The sequence below is a fragment of the Haplochromis burtoni genome, unplaced genomic scaffold, assembly GCF_018398535.1.
Source record: "Haplochromis burtoni strain Fernald_Lab_line unplaced genomic scaffold, NCSU_Asbu1 Contig_43, whole genome shotgun sequence".
NCBI classification, from domain to species: Eukaryota; Metazoa; Chordata; class Actinopteri; order Cichliformes; family Cichlidae; genus Haplochromis; species Haplochromis burtoni.
The window spans coordinates 420086-441284 of NW_024582404.1; the positions used below are offsets into that span (position 1 = coordinate 420086).

A 21199-nucleotide genomic window follows, 5' to 3' on the forward strand; every position below is an offset into this window, starting at 1 on the left:
GAACCGAACCGAACCGTGAATTTTGTGTATCGTTGCACCCCTAATATATATATATGATGAACAGTTGAGCTAATACAAGGGAAAAAAAGACCTGAAGCCAAACAAAGAAACAAAAGTCTTAGTTTTCCATTCCCATGATAATCAAAGGAAGTCGAGAAGAAAAGCCTCCCTCAGAGAATCACTCAAATGCTGCTAGACTTTAAATCAAAATCTCTGACATTTACAAAAATTCTTGAAAAAGGTTTCTTAATCTTTAAAGTGTGTGTTTAATAATGATTTTGTCTGATTCAATAATTCTCTTTTAATGGGTACATAATTATCTGTTTATGTGTTAAGTCGTGGATTGATAGAGGACTTGGCACAGATTCGCTTTAGCCCTCTCACAGTGATACAGCTGCTAATCTCTGCAGAGCACTAATAAAACTGAAAGCCATGCCAGTGTAATCTCCTCTAATCCCATTCAATTCTTTTAAAACAATTCCCAGCTCTTGTTTGTAAGAGCCAGCACCAAAGAGACAAAACTAATACAGCCGGTTTGACGTTCGCCCCCAGAGATCGGCCCGTGCCGCAGCTAATCAGGGGCTGCGTTATGGAAATGAAATAGCTAGTACGTGAATATTTATGCTTCATTTTAGTGCCTTCATTTTAGTGCCTCTACCACTTGCAGGTACAATCAGAGCTAAGTTAATTGGCTTTGCTAATGCCAACAGGCTGATTCATTGAACGCAACGGGAGAAAGACTATTGAATAACTTCCAGTTAATACGTTTGTTTTCTTACCGGGTTTTGGTTAATGTCTGTGGAGCTCTCATTTCATGAGAAGAAACATTAGGATTAAAGGAAAGCAAAATGGATCTGCAAGCTGTTACAGCGTCTTCTGCAGCTTGAAGCTGACAGGGAAAGTGATTCCCGCTGACTCGAGCTGCAATCAGAGAAATTGATCGTGAGTACGACTGCAGACTGAAGAACCCGAGACGGTGTTTTATTGCACAGAGTGGCCTCGACACCAGGCTATTCCTTTACAGCTGCCTCTTTATTAGAGACTTAAAAACCCTGCAAAAACCCAGGGTTGCTCTCATCCTGGAAAAACTACTTTACTTCAAACAGGTCTAATATTTTAAATTTTCCTCCACAACATGTTACATATTCCACATTTCACGTTTAGGTCCTTCTCTCACCTAAAAACCAAAAGGGTATAAGCTTTTTCTTTATTTCTTTAAATTTTTTATACCCCCAATCCGTCAATTTTCTACTGCTTATCCAGCTTAGCAGTCCAACGAGTGATGCAGATGCCTCACTGTCCAATCCAACCACCTCCAGCACTTCCAGGGCGACACCAAAATGTTCCCAACTGGCAGAAAGACTTTTTCTCCCCAGCATGTCCTGTGTCTGCCCCATGCTTGCCTTCTGGTTGAACCCATAACACCTCAACTCCGAGGCATCTAAGTAAGTCTGGACCCAAGTGGCTCAGAGCTGCACGGTGCTCTAAGCCACTGCTTGTTCGAGAATGTGAATCCTGCCTGCTATTGAAAACCAGTCTAGGCATCTATTCATTATTTTTATTGTTGTCATTTTTGCTTTCTTTTTTTAAAATATGTTTGTCTTTCATTTCATTTATGTTTATCCTTTCCATGTTTTCTACTTCTCTTATACTCTTTTGCACTACTTATTGATGTTACTTAGATTTTTGGAAACGTGTGTGCTTGTGTATACTGGATGAACAGATATTACCTCACTCCATGTTGTTTTCAATGTGCCACATTTAAAAAAAAACTGACTCAACCCAATAAAAATAGATGAAACCAGAGCAGGCCTGCAGGTGAAGGTGATAAGACCTCAGCTTTTACATATAACTACTCCTAGTTACTCAAACGCTGTCGCCGTGAGGCAGCCGTTAATAAAAATATTAACATTTTTTGTAGACTCCCATCGAGCTTTGTGAATCTTTATCGCATTTTCACTGACTGCTTCTGGGGACAACCGAGGGTTTTTGAAAGTCATTTTTAGTTCAAGTGCAGATGTTATACTGATATTACAGTTTTGTAAGTCTCTGAAGAAACATTTAAACCTTCACAGAAAGCCGTAATTAAACACCCGTGTCTTTGAGGTGGGGTAAAGTGCTTCACAGGTCACATAAAAACACACCATTGCAACATTTACTAAATGCTGTCCTCGTTGTCTGGAGGATTTTAAACGTCTTAACTAGTCCCACCGAGTAGCTGTTGCTACCCATACCTGATCCTGTGCTTGTTGATGTCCTCCATTGTGAAGGAGGAGTACTCCCTCAGCTCCTGGTGCTCCTGCTGGGACTGGCTCCTGGTCAGGATGCCGTACATTGGCACCGACACCAGCTGGAGTCGAATCTGGTCATCTGGAGATGAGTCATCCTGAGGGACCAAACAGACTTTAGTGATACTGTACTTAAAATGAAAACAGCAAATCTCACCTACAACTCTTTATTCACAAAATTACTCTGTGCTGTAAAATTTCCCTCATGTCACACACATAGGATACAATGTATAAAACATTGCCTATCTTCCTCCGGTCACCCCCGGCCCTTGGATGGTGTTGCGCATCCATCCTCTGCTTATCCAATTCAGGGTACCTGGGAGGTTGGAGCGTTCCCTTCACCAATCTTTTACAGGGCTATCACATAAAGATAGACAACTATTCACACATGCTGGTAATTTAGAATCACCACCTGCTGTGATCCAACCCCATGCATGTCATTGGACGAGGAAGTTGGAGTACCTGGAGAGAACCCATACAGACATGGGTTCTCTCTAATATATCCAGGTTTGGTTTTGGGATTGGTAATTTTTTGGAAGCCTGCTAAAGAAAACTAACCTTACCTATACTGTAGGCGTCAACAAGAACTTGGCTCTGTTTATTAAATAAGGGTCACCCAGTCACATCAAAGCTGACTTGTAGCTTTAAAGGAAGACGAGGTTTAAAGCTTGTATCAGTCAGTGGATCGACTAACAGTCAGGTACATCTCAGGCCCCTGAAGATTCTTATCTATATCACACATTATAAAATCATCGGGTTGTCCATCAGCATGTAGCTTTATAAAGGCTTCATATTTTAATTTCACAACAATATCATCTCATTTATTTCCACAAAACTGGGATGTTATGAGATAAATGATATAAGGCCTTCATGTTGCCTGGCAACCACTTAGCAATGAACTAAAGTGACATTTGTATAGTTCAGCAAAACCTCAGCCTTGCAAGAGAGACACACAAATTGGCTGATTGTTTTTAAACTAAGAAAAACACATAAGTGTATTCTTTATTTATATATACAACAACACTCACCTATATTTTTTATTTTTCTCTATGCAACCATATCAAACCATACTGTAGCACAGGCATGCACTAGCAAGATAAATGAAGATGATTTTAAACTGTGAACGATGCAAAGTTTCTCCAATGGAGTCCAAAAATAAAAATATGGAGCTGAAAATAAGCTGAATATGTCTCGCCATCATTGAGTGCCTATGCCTGTCTATTCTAGGGCTGATATAGGGATGGACAGCTGGACTTTGAAAGATAGCACCAGGCCACAGAAGCAGCAAACAGGCCCGGAAAGGCCCTAAAATCATCTATTCGAACCATAGCTCGTGCAATATGCATTTGCTGGCTCATGTCTCACAGAACTGCGAGCATAGTTTCGAGTGGGTGCAATCAGCTCCGACCGCCGAGCCCAAACCAGGACGCGACACAGCCTGGGGACAGCCCATTATCAGATCCTACTGTGGATTTTCATGCATGTTTGGTGTGTTCCCTGCTGCTTGGATTTTTTTAAATCCTTTTTTAGTCATGCTTCGTGTTTCGCTTCTTTTCCACTTTCCTGCATCACCATATGTATTCTTCTCCTTTTTCTTCTTCTTCTTCTGTACACCATGTCTTTCTTTTTAATATTATATCTTTCTGAACCTGCCTGCACAACCTCTCTTTTCCACACAAGACCCCATGACACTTGCGTAATACATAAACCAAAGCTCAGCGTAATTCAAACACTAAACACTCTCACTGGCACACAGCTCTCCTAACTCACTGTGTAAGCCAGGTGTGAGCGTCTGATGACAGTGCTGCTTTTCTCGCCCACTTCCAGCGAGAGCGTGGCGATGGGGTCCTGCTGTGGCCCGCTGCCTCCAGCGCCTAGAACCACCACCTGCACTACTGTGGCAGCCATGGAGATACCGTCGCTAACTGAGAAGGTGATGGCATCATCTTGGGTGGAGAGCCCGGAGTGGTGGTAGAGCAGGACATTGCGGGTGACGTCGCTGAAAGTGAAGGTGTCACCTGAAAAGACGGAGGAAATGTGGATGTTACAACTGTAGTTTCATGTGTTGATTTTAGTCCTCCTGCTTTTCTGTTACCTTTCCACCAGAGACGCGGTTATACAAGCAGGGAGAAAGAAGACGTGAGGACAAAAAAAACTGACAATAACTAAATTTTTGAGGCCACAAAAATATTCTTTCTTCTTAAGCGGGCGGCCAAGCTTGTGTTTCACATTAACTTTAAAGCTGGTGTGCAGTTCAACTCAAGCTGAGACTAAAGTAAAAATGACAGGAGCCCTACGAGCCAGCCTCATGTGACTATGCAGTGTTAAAATCTATTAGCTGAACATCAAATGATGTGATAATTTACAGATCCTTAAAAAAGTTTAAAAACTAAAATCAGACAAATAAATGTCCATCCTGTTCCTCTGGTCCCAGCAGTGTCAGTGTGTTGTACTTTACCATTAGTCATGCGAATCTTTGTGTTGCCGTCAGTCTTTATCAGCTCTCCATGGACGGGAGCTTCTACCACCTCGAACTCCAGCTCATCTGGAGCCGTGTCAACGTCGCTCACGGCCAGCTGCTGACCGCCTGCATGCGCCACAGAAATGGAGAAGAGTTAGAAGCATGAACAGCCGGCCCTCAACAAGTTCTCTTCTTAAATAGTTTTTGTACGAGCCTGTTTTTGCGTTTATATAATCTTACCGATGGCAGCTTGTCCTCTGAGGCTGACCTCCAGCAGCGGGTCCAGAACCTGAAACACCGGCGGCTGCTGGTGGTTTGTCAGCAGCAGGACGGCAAAGTCCAGCTCAGGCGTGGTGTGCTCGCCATCTGACACTGAAGCACACGCACGCAAGGAGGAGGAGAAGAAGAATATCATTAAAGCAACCACACAGATCATACATGACACAGAGGAAACACACAGACACAAATTAGTCCAAAAACAAACGCACACCTCTAACACATCACCGCTAATGAGCTTCCCAGCTTCTTTTACTTCACAAAGAAATCTTTTTAAGGAAATTTAACAACCTAAAAGTCAAGATTATAAAAATAAAGCACATCATAGACGCTGAAGTTATTAATTAATAAAGAAAAAACAGAATCAAGCCAAAAAAGGTGTTAGAGTGTAAACTCTACTTAATGGGGCCACTTGTCACTTTGCATTAACACATGATTTAAAATTGAAACAGCAACAAGACAACTGTCAAGAGTCAATTTTGTCACCTGGACATAAATGAGAGGGGAAAAAAACAGCTTTATATAAAAATATATTATGATTTTATTATTTTGCTGCTCTTTTGTTTTACCTTATAACAAATTATTCAATAATCTGAATTAAAAAGACAAAATTCCCGAGAGTTTTCACCACTGTGTGACTCTGATGGTGTAGCTCTTAACACATTTAATTGGCAAGTAAAAGGTTGCTGGTTTGATTCCAGCTGGAGACACAAATACCCTTCGGGTTTGTGTCAGCAAGGGTAAAACTCGAGTGGCACCAGAGATATTTTCTCTCTTCCACACATTTCTGATCATTTTAAACTCAAATTTTCTTCCTTCAGACTGAAACGTTTAGGCTTTAGATGAGTGCCGTCGTGAAAGTAAGTGAAGGGCCGCAATTGAAACGACAGTCCCACAATAGTGCTGAATTATGCTGAAGCTCCAAACAGATTGCTTTAACTTTTTCATGTCTCTGAAATAAAACAAGAAGCTACTTAGAGAGATTACTTTATTGTTAAATTGTATTTATTAGAAATATTGTTGCTACCAAATTTCCTGTTATTGTTAATAAAACTTTGTGTTTCACTGTAGAGCAGGGGTCTCAAACTTAAATGAGTTGTGTGCCGCTGCCGGCACGGTCATCTCATGTTAGGGCCGCTTTAGTGTTCAACTTGTACAAACAAACAAACAAACAAACAAACAAGAAAACACCCACAAATATTTACGAAAAAGTCATGTTTTGTGTGTTTTTTAAAGTTTCAAATATTGCATAACAAGACAAAACTGCAAATGTGAAAGCATTATTTTTCTCACTCTTAACTAACTGAAGCCGTTCATTGAACTACCAAATAAACAAATCTGTACTGTCTTTGTGGCCGGACACGTGGCAGCACTTCTGCTACAATTTTGTTCGTATTTAACAAAATAAAAGCGCAGACATAAGTGTGCACATTAGTTTTTGACTCTCTCAGTGAACTAACACAGCCAATCCCTCGACATGTTTGTGCTCTCTGCTCATGTTGCATTCATAGAGAACTTATTTTAACATTGCACTCAACAACAAACAAATCCTACCTAACAAAAAAAGTAACTTCAGTGGCTAAATTGCTTATATTTCTTCATGTCAATATACTAGCTGTAAGTAGGGGTGACGCGGACCGCAAGTGGGCCCCGAGCCGCGGGTTTGAGACCCCTGCTGTAGATAGACATGAATATTCTGCCCAACAAGATACAAGGGGACAATTTTCTCTACCCATAGTAAGAACCAATTCATTTAGAAGCACAGGTTTGTACAGGGCTACGGAGGCATTTCAATGAAGATACAAATAAAACTACAAAACCTTTAAAACAACATTTATTTGCTGTAACTTTTAACCACAGGTAGAAATTCTTAGAATGAAGTCACGCTTTTGTCTTTGCTCCAGTAATGATGGATCGTGGTTGAACAGGGTGAGCACTAACCATCAGTGCTTACCCTGATACGAGGCACACTCTGTGCTATAAGGAGCTGTTTTTGTTGTCTGCGTTTAAAAGCTGAACCAACATTATCATTTTAAATCATTTATTATTACAGTTCATGGTTGCATCAATGAATGAAGAAAAACTAAATGAGCACAGACACAAAGTACACGGTTAAACTGATGAACATGAATGAAGTCATCAATCTGATTCAGATTAATCCAATAATGACTGTTTATGAAGTGTTTTATGTACAGTTATTAATTTTAATGATGAATAAACTTTGATCACTTAGAGTAATTGGAATAACTGAGAGGGTGATTTCTCTGAAACACCATAAAATCGTGACACTTGATGAAAACTTATTCACACAGCTCAGCTGACTGAGAGCTGCAATATTTATAGTTTATCATAGTAAGAGTTTGTTTGCACTTACAGTGTAAGTAGAGTGACCTTTGTTTGAACTGAGTTAAACTGCAATACAGACTTATTACAATCATTTGTCTGTCAGATTCAATACAATAAAACTGGTGTTATTGCTTTTTGGAGGGCTGTTTAGTTGCTTAGCTGTTAGCTGTGCTGTAATTCACTGTAAATTAGTCTAAACACACAAGTGGACTTCAGTGTTGTGTGTCTGTTAAGCAATTTCCTGTTTTATTTTGGAAGTCTTAGTCTGATCACACTGCTGTCTTTACTTCCTTTATGACTCTTATTTATTTATTCTATATATTTGCAGCATCTCTGTGCTCGCTGATGCATCATCTTCCCCTCTTGTTTAGCCAAGTCTTCCAGCACTCCTGTTTTTAGTTATATTCCTCTGAGGTCACACTTGAGCTTCTCGTGTACGACCTTTCCTGGATTTTTCCCAGGAATTTTCCTTTGTTTACTCCTTGCAGATCTGTTTGGCTCGCTACCGTTCACATGTATGACCGGTGCCTGTTTTTGCATTTGTTTTCAGTATTGCTGCTTTCTTTCTCAGCCTCCAGGTCTCCTGTCATTAAAGTTAAACACCAGAACAGAACAGAAACAGCGCAGTGAGTGAAAGTTCGACTTAATGTCTCAGTTTGAGAGCTGATGAATAATTTGGAACGGATTAAAGCCAGAAAACTGCCACCGTGTTTTTGTCGGTCCACACAATGAATTTCTAAAAAAATATTTAAAGAGGAAAGCAGCAAATGCATGTAATTAACAAAAGCTGATTACTAATGAAAGGTGTGCTTGTAACTAATCAGTTAACTGGCTAGTCTGCTGATTACATAATGAAGAAGACAAGAGGTATGAACCTGATTAAAAAATTAAATGCTCAAATTAAATATAAAAACAATATCTGAGCGCGTACAGCAGCTGTTCAGGTAAATGTAATTTATCTTCTGCGCTGCAGATCAGCAACAGTGTCCTGATAACTGCAGCTGAGCTTTGGGTAAAGGTCATTTTTCCTCTTTTAGGGGCCTATAGAAGTCACTTAAGACTGAACTGGAGCAGAGGCTGAAAGCACTGTGTGCTCCCGAGGACCGACACTAAAGTGAAAAACACTTTGGTGACACCTGTAACCACAGACTGCTGTTGGGGTGGAGTTAGAGAGTGATGGCATGCTTCCAAATGTTCAGTAAGCCTTGTTTTTATCTTAAGGTTCAAGGTCAAAGTTCGAAAACAGAGAATCATAAAGGATCTGAAGACTTTAGTTGAAGTGGATCAGTGTAGTAATGGCAAGGGATGAAAGAGGAGCAGAGGATGGAGAGAAGCACTGGGTGTGAAAAGAGGAGAGATTAGAGAGGTGATGAACTTAAAAGCTGAGAGAAAGATGAATAGAACAGGAAAAACATAAGAGGTGAGGAAAAATCCAAAGGGAGGAACATTTATGGGGAAGACAAAAACCAGGAGAGGGGAAACAGGAAACAGGAGTAGGAGAGGAGCAAAACAGAGACGTGAAATTCAGAGAGAAGAATCTAAAATGTACGGTGGAAAAGAGGGAAAAGGAGAACTTTAGGACTGAAAAGGGAAAGCGATATAATTAAGAAAGGAACTGAAATAAAAGTGGAAATGAGAGAGAAACTAATAAAAGGAGACACAGGGGGAGAGAGAAGAAGGATAGGTGGAGAAAAGTTGAAGGAGGTGAAGAAGGGAAAATAAAAAAGAAGGAATTGATAGCAGAGGGGAGAAGACGGGAGGAGAAAATGGAGTGTGGAGGAGGAGGTGAGGATTGAGAGATTTACAATGAAAAAGATGAGAAAGAAGAGGACTGGGTGACGAGGAGACAAACTGCCTCTCTTTTGTCTTCTTCCTCCTCTTACTTTTTAAATTCAGCAAGATGAAGTATTTACCTGTGAAATAAACGCTCAGCGACTCCGGCAGGCCTGTTGGGGTTAAAAACAGAAAGGAGTTACAGCCAGGAAGCGATAAAAGTAAAAAACAGAGGATTCATGCAGAGGTGACAGTGTTTCACTAAAGAGAAAAGCCCATACTGTATAAACTCAGAGGCAATGAGGATGATTTACTGATGCAAAGCTTCCACTGGAGCTCCATAAACCCAGATTAAGAAAATAAAAGTATGCTTTGACCTCGGATTATGGAAGATCTTTTTAAACGGAAGTCTGTGCTTCTGGAGACGTCTTAGCGTCCTCTGATAGTTTTCGAAATGCTAAAACTCTGCTCTTCCTTGTCCAACCCATCCACCTCTTCAATTACTAACCATGCAAGGCTAATTTTATTGTTAAAAGCTTTGCAAGAAAAAAGGTGATCATGAGTGGCAATAAAAGACAGAAACACTAAAGACTACTCAAACTTTAATAATGATTAACATGTAATACTGTAATATAAACGTTCAGTTAGGACCATTTGTTTTGGGACAAGCAATCAATATGTGATTGAAGTTTGAGGGGTTTAACAATTTTTACACACAGTCTCCCATTTTCAGAAGCTCAGGTGTAATTAGACAAACTATTAAAGCCATGTAAGGCTTTAAAAGCTGTTAGGATATCTGTTTTTACATCTAACAGTTAGCTAGTGTAGACGAGGTCCACTCTGAGTGGGGCAAAGTCACAATTTGGTGTAAAAAGGTGTAATATAATTAGAGATTAAAGTCTCAAATTAATGACCAGAAAGTGGACTGTCATGAGGGGTTTTAAAGGCATGATTTTAGCCCAGAGTGACCATTTTATCAGAAGCATCCAGGTGAAAAGGAGAGAGTTGTTTTTTAAAACAAGTCAAAAACACTCAGACTTGACACTGACTGTTTACTGATAGCACCTGTGTGACCCTCAGGCTCTGCAGTCGGCCTGATACGACGTGTGGATGCTGCTAATGGCAAATGATTATTGAACCTTGGTGCAAATGGTGTCTGTCAGTGGATAAGACTATTCAAACCCTTTGTTTTAGCTACAAGCTTCGTTTTTACAACATGAGCATTCGCTTTACTCGGTCAAAGCTCTATAATGTAGTGATAGACAAACAACAACAAACTGAACCAGTGAAGTGAGACTTATTATTTTTCATATATTAAATATTAAAGTGCAATGTGCTGTGCGCTTTTAATAAACAGCACAGTGAGTGACAGTGGACGCCACGCTGAGATTAGATCAACTTCAGCTCTTGTGTTATAAAGCTGAGATCACTCCTTCAAAGTACTTGTAGCGGGCAAAGTTTAAAATAACTCATGTCAGCTGCTTGACATGAATTATGTTTGATTTTTCAGAAACGAATCGACAGATAGTTTAAACAAAAACAAGGACAACAATCAAAGAGGTAAAACAGTGTAATTCAGTGACAGGTCTCTGAACTAAGTACATCTGGCTGATCTGGTGCATAAAGGAGCTGGAGGTGAAGTGTGAGTAACATCTTACCGGTGAAGGAGTACTGGTAGAGCTCCTGGAGGTGTGATGGAGCCTGCGGTGGTCTGTAGATGATCTTGCCGTTATTCACATCAGCCTGAGTGAAATGTTGCACGTGTGTGTATGGCCTGTCCCGATGCTCGATGGTCCCTGGAAACAAAAAATCAGCACATGATGAGATTTTGTTTGAGCGTGTAGCAAGTGAAACAGTACAGAGAGCCGACCGGGTCACTAAAGATGCTGAGAATAAAGCTGGAAGTAAGATGTTAAAGGCCAAGCAGAAAAACAAAACGTTAATATCGGAAATGAAGAAATGCAGGATGTGAGGTCACAGGGGCTGAGCAAAGATGCTGTGACGTCCCTCTCGCCAGTTCATCTCTGCCAGCGCCTCTCAGAGGACACTGAGATGTTCCCAAGCCTGTGTTCCCGCCCCGGGGTCTCCTCCCAGCCGGACATGCCCCAAATACCTCAGATACGAGTTACCCAGGAGGTTTTTGCACATTGGAGTCTGAGGCAACATTTAAACAAGACTTTGTTAGAAGGCTGTTAGCTACCTTGTAGTAAAGGAAAGCTGCATGCCATGCTTTAATTGAAACAATAAGGATGCTAATTTCTCCCAAACAGCTCTTCCCTCTGAAAATGTTTGGTGAAATCCTTTAACTTCCAACTTTATTCTTACAGAAAACCGGAAACTTCAAACTTATTTTGACCAATATATTGTCATTTAACTAAAAAGAACTAAAACTTTCAGGGTTTTTTAAAAAAAACCTAAAAAATCCTGAAAAACATTCCCACAAAAACAGAAGTTTTCCTCCTCCTTCTGTTTGGCGCCGTTCAAAAAGTCTACACACAAATTTATCAGTCCATTAGCTGATGAATATGACCCATTGTAAATCGCTTTTCTCTTTCATTAGACAGAGAGCTGAAAATGATGCAGCACTCTGACAGATGGTCCAGCGATGAAATGAATGTCTGAACGGCACATTAAATTCTGCAAAAATGAAAGCAATGCTCATCCTTATACACGGAAAGACGATAATGAAATTATTTTGGAGGGCGGCGACGCTACTGAAGCAGACTTGGAAGCAGAAGGTTGGTAGTTTCTGCGACTCCAAGCTGGGAAAAGCCAAACTCTTGAGCCAGTCATTACAGCTAAGTGCTCTGCAGAACATGATCCCCCTTCCTAAACTTTGTAGTCTCACTTTATTTTATTATACACTAATAAAATGTAACAAGGTGAACTTTATACGCTCTTTATTAGAATGGGAACAAACACAGTTGTGGCCTCATAAGGTTCCTTACACATAAATTATGATCTAATACACTGCTGTTCATTCTAAAGTATACAACACTTGTGCTGTAACACACTAAATTATATCTGGATTAGCCTTTAAAATAGTGAGTTAAACACTGAGGTTGGTGGGTAACACATTCAATAAGCCTTTACACAGTTGGTTCACTTGCTGAAACTGAAATGAGGCCACTTAAACCACATCAGGTCATATGACCACAGATCCAGGTGTGATATAAATGATATGGCTGCAGTACGAGTCTGTGTTGATGTACTGGTCCATGTACACTGCAACGCTCGCCTACTGTTGCGAGCTGGGAACAAAACCAAGACTGCTGGTAGAGATTAGAGCTGCTGCTCCACATCGAAAACAGCCAGCTGAGGTGGTTCAGGTGGTCCAGCCTCTTGGATGAGGTGCTTCAGGCAACGGAGAGATTGCATCTCTCAGCTGGCTGGATATCCCCCCGAGCAGCTAGAGGAGGTGCCTGGTGAGAGGGAGGTGCGGGCATCTCTGCTTTGACTGCTATCCCTGCAAACTGATCCGGATAATTGGCAGAAAATGGGATTGGAAGGATGCCACTATCCAAAGCTAAAACCACTCTAGGGAAAATGACTTTCTTGGAGACTAATTTGGACACATTACAAGAGAAGCGTGTCGTAACATGATGTGCATGTACTTTGTTCCTATTTTCCCCCGTTCCTCGTTATTAAACACAACATGAAATAAAGGTCAACATTTTAAAGGAATATTTTGGGTGACAAGTCATAAAAAAACATGATCAGTTGTATATTTTAACCTACTTCTTTGATCAAACGACAAATTAACCGTGTGATAAACAAACAAGGATGTGATGTCCTGATAGCCTCCCCAGAGTAACTTCCACTGAGCACTACGAGGTCTCAACCTGCAGGAAAGTAACGTTTTCTTCTATCAAGGTACAAATAACTCTGTAACAACCTCATGCATTATGCACCAATAATAAAATGTGACAACATTTCAACTCCTCAGCAAATATTTGATGCCTCTGCAAATAAGAAATTAACAAGAAGTAATGGCTTACTCAGAAAGAACAAGACAAGCTTGTCTGCAGTGCTCTGTTATCCTCTAATACCAAAAGATGTGACTGTACTTAGCCCTCATTTTAGATAATGTAAGACTTCCAGACAAGTATAAAACTCCTGTTCTCTACCTATTTGCACATCTCAGGTAAAAACTCTGAGCCTTGGTGCTTCCTCTCATGATTTGCTGTAGTTTTCTGTCCATTCTCACAGCTGCTTTACATTTTTGGTTTATTCTCATCAATACTAAATTTCATTTTTTGTGGTTTTGGTCATCACATTTCTGTTTTGCAGGCTCGTGTTTTGATTCATTGTTATTCTAGTATTCTGAGCTTTAGTGTGCCTGGATTATGAAGTTCTGCTTCATGTGTTGGGGTAGTTGTGAATTCTTCAATTTCTGCATTCTCCCCCTCAGTTAGTTCGTTTATATTTCCGTGTCTTTTTTGTTTCAGTTGGGGTCGTAGCTCTCTTCCTGTTTTATTCAGACAGCTAGTTTCCTCTTGTGTTGATTTGGGTTTTCATTTGTGTCCTGATTGTTTGTGCCTGTGTCTCATTCCCCAGCTGTGGTTATCACTAATCAGCCTTCTGTGTGCATACACAGTCCAGGCATCCCAGTATGCTTTGCTAAGGAACCTTTTACTCTGTCTCTCTGTGCATTTCACGTCTGTTTGGTTATGTTTTTGCAGCCTCGGTAAATTGGCTCATTTTCTGTGACACATAATTTAGTCTAATCATGTCTAATTTTGATATGACAGCACTACCATGTGGATTATGTGTCTGACCAAAATTTGGCTGTAAGGTGTCTATCTCCAGTCGAATATGGCACAGAGCAGTTCATCTCTATTTGCATTTTTCCACAGATGTTCTGGATGCAAAGAGTTTTCCAGTTTTATAACAACCCCCCCAAAAAAACAGGAAGAAACCTTTGCCTCATTGCACCGCTCCATCCCACCAAATTGTGGATTAACAGCACCTGACTTGTGACTATTTAAGTGATAATTAATGAGAAACAGTATAACTTCTTGACACTTTAACTTCTCCCTCTCCAGCTCTGAGCTGAAAATCAAACATGAACTCAGAAACCTACCCACTGTATCTAGTTATAAGGCTCCTACCCCCTGACAGGAGTTAGATTTTAATCCTGTTAATCTTTTCCACATTATGAGGGAAAAGCTGCACGAGTGTGTGTGTGGCTGACCTTGTCCCGATGGTAGAGGTTTGGTGATACTGTAGACGAGCTTCTCGCTGGGAGTCTCAGTGTGTGTGTGGCTGACCTTGTCCCGATGGTAGAGGTTTGGTGATACTGTAGACGAGCTTCTCGCTGGGAGTCTCAGAGTCGACGAAGGACAGCGCTGAAGGCGTTATCTCTGTCACCTGCGCACACACAGACAAGACAACACACACAACACACACACTCTCACACACACACACACACACACACACACACACACACACACACATTAAGGTGAGAAACGAGGTAAGCTTCTATATCCTCTATTTCTAGGCAGAAATAGAGAAGACAGCCACAAACATAAGAAGGAGTCTCTTTAGGATCGAAAGCATTTCACCTGGAAAAAAACTAAAAAAGTTGTAAGATGCAAGAAAAAACTTTTGGCTGCTCCCTTTTCACAGTGAAACTCAAAAATGTGTCAAAACAAACCCACTAATACAGGATAATGTCACCAAAGCCACTTCACAATTAAAAAAAAACCCCAAATTATTCAGAGGAATACTTAAAAAACGAATTGTAATTGTAACTAATTGTTGTGTGACTAACAGGACAACCTGGATGTGTGTAGTCGTTTTGGCGACACTGCAATCTATTAGTGGGAATTCTTGGACTAATTTGTAAGTTTCTTCTTATAAATTTGTTTTTTTCTCTCCTCATAAATAAAATCAATCTTAAATATTGATGTTACGTTTGTTTGGATTTGCACTTTATAGATATTCCCCACATGCTCGTCTCTATCGTCTCACACCCTGATGGAGGACGACTCCATCCTGGACTCGCCACAATGAAAGCGAGTTGGTGATTTGATGTTGTGGCTGAAATAATGTGGTTGAAAAGAGCACAGTTGGTGTTTAGAAATGATTTGTATGATTTATTGGTCCCAGAAGTTGAAATATGTGAATTAATTTCCATTTATCATAAATCATTTTTTTTCTCATTTTCTCATCCTCACTGTGATCTTTTCTCTTGTAAATTTATGAGCTCCTTTCTTTAAAATTTCTGAAGTTTTCTCTTACAAATGTACGAGAAAAAAACTCACATATTTATGAGTTTTATTCTCTTACATTTCCTGTCATTTTTCCCCTCACAAATTTATTACTTTAATCTCAAAATCTGAAGGTTTTTTCCCTCCAAAAACTACAAGCACTCCCCAGACCACTTACATTTTCTTATTACCTTCAAAAGCTCTAATATGCCGTCCGAGTCGCTAATTCTTGCAGCCACTCTAATGTCTCCTTTTTTAATCAACGCTGTGTCGAGTACGAGACTTTATAAATGAACTTTACACAGTCGAGTTTTAAACATGGATTTTGCTGAATTATCTCCCCAGTCAACCTTTCTGTAGCTGAACCTACATCCAATGAACAATATACAGCAGATTGCACATTTATTTATGTATAAATGGTCAAGGTCACTCAGCTCAGTGGAATGAGAAACAGATTTCAGGGTGAAAGGTCACCAGTCTCTCTGGTCGCTAAGCATCTTCTCATAAGTTCCTTAATCTTCTCAAAAGCAACATTTTTGGGGGGTTTGTTTAACAGGAAATTATACAGAAAGGATGTCAGGGCGATGTCTGAGGACAGGCAGCTGACAGTAAAGCGACTTTGACTTCGGATCTGTTTTTTACTTCAGACTAGAAACCAAAAAAGATCAGCTGATGGTTATTCACAGTCAAAACTATTGCTGAGTTTTCACAAATAATCATGTAGTTTAGTGCAAAATAAGAAAAAATGTATTTTACTGTTACAGCAGTCAAAACAGTGAACAATAAAATAAAATGGCTTAAGAGGTGAAAATCTAAATGTGACATTTTCATGTAAAAAGCAGAATATAATACAATAAATGGGTCTACAGAGTAAATTAAAAAAAGAATGTGCATTATAGTAGCTGTATAATTGACAATAACAACATCATCTGTTGTTGAAGCCATTGTTTTCTAAGACTTTCATACAGCATGTCATGGCTTCCATCATGGTGTCTTTTTGCGTGTTTTCCTCTCACCGTGATCTGTAGGTCGCAGTCGGGGGCCAGTTGTGGGAATCCTGGGATCTGAGGCATGACTCCTATGGTGAAGGTCTGAGCATCGCTCTGAACGACTGGTTCTGCCTCTGTGGAAACCTGCACAGACAAACAGGTACACAGCCTCCTATATGAGAGCCGCATCTTCAACAAACTCCATCCACCTCAGCATCCTTAGTCTGCCTCTGCTCACTGTAAGGCTTGAAAAGCCTTAAGTCTCAATCTGCAGCATACCAGCTGAAACAATGTCTTGTTTTTCCACTGCAAAGGCATATTATAATTAATTTCTGAGTGACACAGCTGATGACATACTCCTGAGAACCACCAGAAGTAAGACACAACCGCTTTGATGAAAACAAGCTGCAGTCTAATAACTGAACAGGAACATAAAGTGAGCCTGGCATCAGGCTGCACTGCAGGAACGAGCCACAGAGACTCAGTGTGCTTCTTTTCATAAATCACTGCCTACACCGTGAGAATATTAAAAAAGAGACGTCGATCTGAGTAAAATTCAGCTCGTGTTTTCGTTTTTCTTTCAGCATTGGAGCAGTTATTACTCTGAAGCCACGCCACTGCTGTTTGCTCTTAAACGATGTTCTGAAATCCACACTAAACGTGTTTCAAGACTTTTAAAAAAGGACGCAGATGGAGCCTCTGAGAGTTTTTGTTAAGGAGCATGTTGCTCTTTGTGTTGACAGCAGTGGACAGCTGTTCTGTTTCTCAACGTATGCTTCAGGCTGATGTGTCTGTGAAGTAAAAACTTAAAGTAATCACTTACAAATTAAAAATAATTTGTCATCTCTCATACTGAAAAACTGTGGAAATGTCACCTCACGTGCAGTTACTGTTTGTGTTGCAAGGAAAATATTCAGTGGGTAAAATAACACCCGTATATCACAGACTTTATAAAACAGTCAAAGAAGCCTGAAATGAAATCTGAGGGAAAATCCTGAAATGCTGAAGATGGTGGTCGTTCCACGTCTGAGAGCCAATCAGCAGCTGAACCAGGAAACGTAGGAGCCAATCATGTTGTTGCATTGATGAATACAAACTTTAGAACTTCAGGCTAAAGATCTGGTTTAGGATGTGTGATGTCAGAGATATTTACTCTGTGGTGTAGTAAGCGTACTTGTAATTACATTTGCACTTATTTGACTTTTGTATAAATTTTTTTCGGCTAAGCAAAATGAAAAGTGGTTCAGCATTATTGTCTGTGTTTCAGTCATTTTGTTTCTGCGTTTGCATTTTAGTTCTAAAGACATATTTGATGTTTGTTTAATATGTTATATGGTAACATTTTAATCTATGCTTTGGTGATTTTGCATCCTTGGGTTTTATTTAGTGTCATATATGTTCAGTGTTGGGGAGTAACGGAATTTAGCATCAGCTTTACGTGTGTAAAATACAAAAAATGAGTAACTGTATTCCGTTACAGTTACCGTTAAACAGAATACAGTTACTTTGTTGAAATGAAACAGTTGTAGGCGCTGCTCACCTGGTTGAGAACAGATAGCCCACATGCTCACAGCCTGCAAAGGCCTGATGAGCAAGTCTTCCCTGGACCATTTTCTGTGCGTCACTCCCCCTGACTCTCTCTCTCTCTAATATCCTTTCAAAACTAAAGGTCATCCATATGAAAACTGGAGTTAGAGGCTTGGCCACTTTGATTGATGCTCGAGTCGCTGTTGGTATACTTTTTGAATTATTTGAATTATATTACAGCTCACTGTGTTGAAATCTGTCCCTTACTTTTGGTATTTAATTACAGTACTTTATGTATAAGTATCTGTGTCTTTGTTAGTCAGTTCAGTCTATAACCTTTGACCTCTCTGCGTGTTTATGAAGCAGCTGATTGTTTCAATTAGAATTTAAGATTACCCTAATTGAATTGCTAAATAGAGAAAGATGATAGTGGATAAGTCTAATCGTCTCTGTGTTCTTCACTGGAACAAAACCAGATTTGAAATTTAGCTCTCTTCCTGTCTGCTGACGCAACACTTTTGAAAACTTTTAAGCGAATGCACTGTTGTCTTACTCGAGCCCTCTAACGTATGTAGCCATAAATTGTTTAGTCCCCTGATAGACATGCAGAGGCAGAAGCCTTGGCTGTTCATTCTAAAAGCCAATTTCTGTCCCCACTTACTTATTCCGCTGCAGCTTGTTCCTGTCACATCAGTGGCATTTGCAGGAAGGAAAGTTCAAGAACCTGTAGTCAGCTTTGTCAGTCAGAAGTAATGTAGGAGCAGCATGAAGCCTGGAGTCAGCGGCACCAATCACAAATAATGTATTGTCATGAGAGGCAGTGTTGAGTCAGCTGGATTTATTGAAGCTGGTGCTGCTGCAGAAAATTATTGATCATGTTGATTTGCTTCAACATAAAAAGACATACCCTATTTTATAATCTTCATAAGGTTTAAAATCCAATCCATGAGACTTCCAAAGAAAGGTTCAGCAGCTTTATCGCTGCCAGAATACTGCAGGACTGCTACACGTTAAATTTAAGACCTTTTAATACCACTTTAAATAAAATTTAGGACCTCCATGCAACGGGAATACACATCAAAAATTAATATGGACTTTTTGTAGGAAGAAAAAAACCCATTCGTGTCAGTTAAAAGAGAACGGTAAGGTAAGCAGGGTGTTTTCCAGGATTTTGGGGTCATGAAAGAAAAGAAAAGAAAACAAGGCACAAGAGCACACAGGAAGACAAAATATTTGAAATAAAGTGACAATTGGCATTGATAAAATCAGGAATGTCTTGCAGGCTCATTTGTAGCTTCACATGAAATTGGCAGATTTACTGTTACAGTTTCTCTTTATTTGTTTCATTTTATCGTAACTTTAGTCTGAGAGTTAAAATTGATTTTCTACAACCTGGTTCTCATCAATCAACATCTGTTGTAGTTCTAATAATTACCATTTTCTTAAAACATGCACTTTCCTTGCGTTTTATTCACATATTGTCTTAAATCTTTTAGTTTTATACAAAAGAAAAAGATGATGTAAAAGAAAAATGAATTTCCCCTCTCTGCTCAGCATACAATAATGACAAGCGCTTTAACCTTTGTCCTTTAGATTGAGTATTTCGGGTGATGGATGTGGATGAGTCTCTCTGCATGAGTCATTTCACAATTTCTCCACATCCTCACATTAAAACTAATGCAGCCCGTGTGACTGTTTGTCAAAATCAAAGGATTTGTCCTTATTGAACATGACTTTTAACTTTCCCTGAGAATGATTAAATGGTGACTCAGTGGCTCCGCATTGAATTTAAACATACAATTGAGCAATCATTCAAGTGTGAAGTTACTGTCTTCAGTCCCAAGACTCGTTCCTTATGTTTGTCTTTAAATTTGAGCCTAATTTGGAAAAATGCGTTGAAATTTGCATGACTTCAAATGGCCTCTGATTATAACTGATTTATAATCCTGTACTGTGCATGAGACAGGGCTACTGGGACCTCACCTGGAGCCAGATGCGGGGTATGGCTTCAGGGTGAGGGTTTAGTGGCAGGGCTTTAGCCCACGGGGCCCAGATGGGCTTCTGTCAGTCCAGCACCCACAGGACAGGGCGTAGACATTTAGTGCAGGCAGTTCGGTGGTTTCTGAAACTGTGTGTATCTGTGTATGTATTTAGTTTATGCAACAACTATTGACTGTACTGCTGCACACTTTTCTTTTTTTTCTTTTAATCTCAACAGTCATATTTTCCTGCTTAAAGAAAGATAAATAACTTGTCAATAAATCTTTTAAATTGTTTTTGGAGCCGTCTACTTACTGTGATTGTAACATAGCTGTCTGTTATCTTCCCATTAACAAACCTGATAAACCGCTTAAGATACTCCTCAGCTTCCAAACAACAACATAAAAGTCAAGCATGAGAGGAAAAAGTTGCAGGGGCACAGATCCCGATCCGTCTGGTTTGAACGTGGTTTATGATTTATGTGCAGAATGCTGCTGAGCACCCTCCGTTCTGCTGCAGAGCCCAGAGTTGCAGAACCAAAGTGAATTTCAAATCAACCCATTCCAAGAAGGCATCGCATGCTTTTGATAAAAATCCAGAGGAGGACAATAATACCACCCTGACAAGCCGTCAAGTTTAATCGCTACCTTTAACAAACCGCACCGATGATGGGTTTCGCTTCTCTATGTCACGTCTTCACCACTTCCCGGAGAAATGATGAGACACTTTCGAATTTAATTTGAATTGAGCACTGTGTAAATTGAAATGCATCTACTCTGATGGATGAAGCCAAAATGTGAGGGGTTGGACGGAGTGTGAGGGATGATTAGATGTAGCTACAAGCTTTTGGCTGCCTCTTTTGTTTTTCTAATGGAGGTGATGTGAAGCCGAGGCTGGCGTGAAAACACTCTAACCGTGGTGTGATGAATGCGCCATCGGTTTTAGTGCAATTGTCTTGAATTTGAAAACAATTTCAGTGTAATTTGGTGTCATTAACGCTAATTGAGATAGGCCACTGTGGGTGGATTTTAAGTGCCTATGCTTCACACGGAAAGTTTGAAAAGAGGGGGAAGAAATCTGCAATGAAAAAACTGGAACGAGGAAAGAGGGAAACAAACCAGGAGGCATAAATCCAGCCAAAATGCCGGCTGCATTAACAGACACTAAACCAGTAGTGGAGTGTTTGGTGCATAAAACAAATGCTGAATGATAAGCAGGCTGTACTTTCTCAAATAAAAAGCAAAGAACATTTTTATAGCATCCTATAAACCACACAGTCTCAAACGGTTACAAGAATAAAGAAGAGAAGAGCAGAGGCGGTAAGTGGTGAAAGACGAGCTGGAGGGA

At 40.0% G+C, this 21199-nt stretch overlaps 1 protein-coding gene across 1 annotated transcript in view; it reads right to left on the reverse strand.

The window, feature by feature from the left end:
• fras1 (Fraser extracellular matrix complex subunit 1) overlaps window positions 1-21199 on the reverse strand; it is a gene marked incomplete in the record, with an annotated part of 341960 nt that overhangs the window by 76490 nt on the left and 244271 nt on the right. The window contains 8 exon segments of the mRNA XM_042220097.1: window positions 2235-2386; window positions 4059-4306; window positions 4747-4875; window positions 4990-5121; window positions 9285-9317; window positions 10803-10940; window positions 14415-14514; window positions 16358-16489. Coding sequence (XP_042076031.1) covers window positions 2235-2386; window positions 4059-4306; window positions 4747-4875; window positions 4990-5121; window positions 9285-9317; window positions 10803-10940; window positions 14415-14514; window positions 16358-16489 — 1064 coding nt within the window.